Source organism: Nicotiana tabacum, chromosome 17, assembly GCF_000715075.1.
Source record: "Nicotiana tabacum cultivar K326 chromosome 17, ASM71507v2, whole genome shotgun sequence".
In the NCBI taxonomy this organism is placed as follows: domain Eukaryota; kingdom Viridiplantae; phylum Streptophyta; class Magnoliopsida; order Solanales; family Solanaceae; genus Nicotiana; species Nicotiana tabacum.
This window is the reverse complement of record NC_134096.1, coordinates 105,223,052-105,227,605: the sequence shown is the minus strand read 5'-3', so window position 1 is coordinate 105,227,605 and position 4,554 is coordinate 105,223,052. Positions and strand designations below refer to the sequence as shown.

The 4,554-nt window shown below is 37.3% G+C and overlaps 1 protein-coding gene across 1 annotated transcript; it reads right to left on the bottom strand.

Moving 5' to 3' along the window:
* Nucleotides 1-1,689: 1,689 nt before the first annotated feature.
* On the bottom strand, nt 1,690-4,069 carry LOC107777939 (uncharacterized). The gene is made up of 4 exons (XM_016598108.2): nt 3,969-4,069; nt 2,789-2,895; nt 2,213-2,717; nt 1,690-1,933 (listed from the first exon to the last, which is right to left on the bottom strand). The coding sequence occupies exons 1-4, from the start codon at nt 4,067-4,069 to the stop codon at nt 1,690-1,692; spliced, it is 957 nt and encodes a 318-aa protein (XP_016453594.2).
* Between the last annotated feature and the right edge of the window lie 485 nt (nt 4,070-4,554).

Below are 4,554 nucleotides of genomic sequence, written 5' to 3'. Positions count from 1 at the left end.
AAATACTATATCATAGCAAATCTTTATATTTGGGAGGTTTCAAAGAAAGGATCATGTAATCTGTATCACTGTATGGACCCCTACGTAAAAGGAGTCAAATATAACTGTAGGTCCCTACTCGAGGGAAAACTGTAATTGTATGCTAGTTCTACCTTCCCACTAGCGAGAGTTATAACTGTAATCGGTAATCTGTAAATACAAGGTGCACCTGGTCTAACGAACCCGCCGTTACCTACGGGATCTTTCAAAGTCTCCTCCCATTAATACCCTTTCTTATAAACAATCAACACTCGTATGAAAGCAATTTCAAAATAATAAAGGGAATATTATTTCTTATCAAATCATGTAATTTTATTTCGGTAACGGTAAAAATATCTAGTAACAACGAGAGTATTTAAAATAACAATAATCATCTCAAATAACCATTTCGGTATCATATCGAGTAAAGGACTTGCCCCACATGCAATTTCAAAGGATCGGTAACTCATTTATTTCTAAAATCATATATAAACCATGCATGTTATCAAAATACAAATTGCGGAAAGGTTACTACTCACAGTACTCGTGTCGAAATACCAAATATTTTACCTCGAGCAGTTCGTACGACTTCCTCCAATCAATCTATAATTACATAATATCGATCTCATGTTAATTTCTTTATTTAGGCTAATTTATAGCTAATTTAGAATACCCAACCCTCGAGGTTTCATATTTGACTCTTAATTCGTCGAATTATATTTACCCACACGATGAGTAATTACTAATCTATCAACTCCAACCTAGTCATATAATTTATTAATCCAATTTCATAAAGTTTTATGGATTCTTCAGGAAAATAATTCTCAATTACGTGAATGAACTAGTGTAATTTTTATTACTTTGTAGAATCTTTTAATCATGGGAAACGAAATTAAAATTTACCAGAAGAAGAAGCAGAAGTATTACCCATAAGACTCAATTAGTACTTAAGATTCCTCAAGAGTTATAGCTATAGTTCCAACGCACTGCATCAACTTCTTCCTCCTTCTTTTCTCTTTTCCTTCTTTCTTTCTCTGTCCGCTTTTGGGTTTTTTTTCGTTTCTCCTGAAGCTTTTGCTTCGTTCCCCTTCCCCTAACCCTTTTCAATTTTTGGCAGATATGTTCTAATGAGCTTCGGCCATTTTGTTTCAATTCCTTATCGTTTTTTCCTTTATTTCTTTTTGTTTTATTAGTTAGTTCTATTTTTTTTCCTTTTAGACTTAAATTATTTACTAAATATCCAATATGTCCTCATTTAAAATATTGGGGTATTACATTCTGGAAATAAATGGAAATACTTCGCTTGCATATCTTTTTCTACTTCCCATGTAGATTCTTCAACTGTATGATTTCTCCATAATACTTTAACAAACACAATTTCTTTTGACCGTAGCTTTCTTACTTGCCTATCAACAATAGTCATCAGCTCCTTCTCGTAAGATAACTTCTTATCGAGCGGTATAGTGGTACTTCAAGCACCTGAGATGAGTCTGATATATATTTTCTTAGCATTGAGACATGAAATACTGGATGAATAAAAGACAACTCGGTAGGAAGTGCCAAACGATAAGTCGCAGCTCCCACTCGGTCTAGTATCTTATACGGTCCTATAAACCTGGGGTTGAACTTGCCTCTTTTGACAAACCGCATCACACCTTTCATAGGGGAGACTCATAGGAATACTTTGTCCCCAATTGTGAACACTAAATCTCTTCTTCTCTTATCTGCATAAGACTTTTGTCTACTTTGAGCTGTGAGTAATCTTCGTCTGATCAATTGGACCTTGTCAATAGCTTCTAGTACTAAGTAGGGTCCCAATAAGTTTGTCTCAGCAGCTTCAAACCATCCGATATGAGTATGATATTTTCTACCATGCAATGCTTCGTACGGTGCCATTTGAATACTGGACTGGAAGCTATTGTTGTAAGTAAATTCAGCTAAAGAAAGATAAACGTCCCAACTACCTCCAAACTCAAGAATGCAAGCTCTCAACATATCCTCCAAGATCTGTATAGGACGTTCAGACTGCCCGTCTATCTATAGGTGAAATGCAGTACTAAGATCTACTCATGTACCCAATGCTTCTTGAAAAGATTTCCAAAAGCGTGAAGTAAATTGTGATCCTCTATCAGAGATGATGGATACTGGAACTCCGTGAAGTCGGACAATTTCATTTAAAAATATCGTTGGATACCTTACTCCACCATATGTAGTCTTCACTGGCAAAAAGTGTGCTGATTTTGTTAGTCGATCTACAATAACCCATACAGATTCATAACCTCTAAGGGTTCGTGGTGGCCCGGTGACAAAATTCATAGTAATTCTTTCCCATTTCCACTCTGGAATTTCAATTTGTTGTAGTAGTCCTGCGGGTCGCTGATGCTCAGCCTTGACCTGCTGATAAGTCAAACAGTTAGAAATAAAGTTAGCAACATCTTTCTTCATACCTTCCCACCAATAAAATTGCTTCAGGTCATGGTATATTTTTGTGGATCCAGGATGTATAGTGTATCTAGAGTTGTGGGTTTCTTCAAGAATAGCATGTCTCAAACCATTTACGTCTGCTACCCATAGTCTGTCACCTGTTTGAAGAACACTCTCACTTTCAATAATCATATCCTTACTTTTACCAGCTAATACCTCATCTCTGTATTTGCATAATCGCCCATCCTCATATTGGGTGGCCTTAATGCACTCGACTAATGAATACTAGACTTGAACACAAGTTAACAATATATCTACTTTCCCACATTAAATTTGATACATGTACCTTCTAGTCTCTGAATATCATTGGCCAAAAGTCTTTTTGTAAGGGTTATATGTGCCAAACTTCCCATAGATTTTCTGCTCAATGCATCAGGTACCATATTGGCTTTTCTAGGATGATACAAAATAGAACAGTCATAGTCTTTGAGTAGTTACATCCACCGGCGCTGCCAAAGATTCAGATCTCTCTGCTGAAAAATGTACTTCAAACTCTTATGGTCAGTATAGATCTCACAAGTTTCACCGTATAGGTAACGCCTCCAAATTTTTAAAGCAAATACCATTGGAGCCATCTCCAAATCATGTGTAGGATAGTTTTGCTCATGCTTTTTCAATTGTCTCGAAGCATAAGCGATAACTCGACCATTTTGCATGAGAACGCATCTTAATCCCACCTTTGATGCATCACAAATCACCGTAAATCCTCCAGAACCCGATGGTAAAGCTAATATTGGTGTTGTTGTCAAACATATTTTGAGTTTCTAAAAGCTCTGATCACATTTCTCGTCCACTTAAACTTTGTATATCTCTATGTTAACTTGGTCAGTGGCGCTGCTGTTCTGGAGAAATCCTGCACAAAACACATGTAATAGCCTGCCAAGCCTAAGATGCTACGAATCTCTGTAGGAGAAGTAGGTCTGGGCCATTTTTGCACAGCTTCTGTCTTCTTAGGATGTACCATAATTCCATATTTGGATACAACATGCCCCAAAAATGATACTGAGTCCACCCAAAATTCACACTTTGAGAACTTAGCATTAAGCCAATGTTGTCGCAATGTTTGCAACACAGCCCTCAGATGATTCTCGTGTTCACCTTGGCTACGAGAATATATCAGGATATCATCAATAAATACTATTACAAATCTATCCAGAAACGGTTTGAACACCCTATTCATTAAATCCATGAATGCAGTTGGAGCATTAGTCAGGCCAAAAGGCATCACAAGAAAATCATAATGCCCGTACCAAGTTCTGAAAGCAGTCTTAGAAATATCTTCATCTTTGATACTAAGTTGATGATAGCTAGACCGTAGGTCAATCTTTGAGAAGTGGGCAGCTCTTTGTAACTGATCAAACATGTCATCTATATGAGGCAAAGGATATTTATTGCGTATCATTATCTTGTTCAAATGCCTGTAGTCAATGCACATTCTTAGAGATCCATCTTTCTTCTTTACGAACAGTACTGGTGCACCCCATGGAGATATACTCGGTCTGATAAAACTCTTATCTAACAAATCCAGCAGTTGTTGCTTTAGCTCCTCCAACTCTGCTGGTGCCATCTGATATGGGCGGTATCGATATGGGTTGTGTGTTAGGTGGCAAATCAATACCAAAATCTTTCTCGTACTGGAGGTAATCCTGGTAAATCCTCAGGAAATACATCAAAAAATTCTCTCACACTGGTACATTTTCTATACTAATTGTTTCCTTTCTTGTGTCATTTACAATAGCTAAGAGACCCAAGCAACCTTTCTTTAGAAGCCGTTGAACCTTCATAAAAGATACAACTTTGCAATTTTCTGGAACCTGACCCCCTTTTAGGACAAAGCTGGGCTCGTTTGGTATCTCAAACTTAACTATCTTTGCATGGCAATCGACGATAGCATAGCAAAAGGATAACCAATCCATTCCCATCAACATGTCAAAGTCAATCATATCGAGTACAATAAGGTCAGCTAGAGTATCTCTACCCTCAACCCGAATCCGACAAGCACGATACACGTATTGAGCTAATAGAGACTCTCCAACAAGAGTAGAAACTAGA

Bases quoted from the DNA above. Each gene is read 5' to 3' on its own strand.
- LOC107777939 (XM_016598108.2), bottom strand. From the start codon at position 4,069: ATGGCACCAGCAGAGTTGGAGGAGCTAAAGCAACAACTGCTGGATTTG. The intron at 2,718-2,788 runs GTACATGTATCA...AGTATTCATTAG, and splicing joins TGATATTCAGAGACTAGAAG to TCGAGTGCATTAAGGCCACC. The intron at 1,934-2,212 runs GTATCCAACGAT...TTACAACAATAG, and splicing joins ACTACATATGGTGGAGTAAG to CTTCCAGTCCAGTATTCAAA.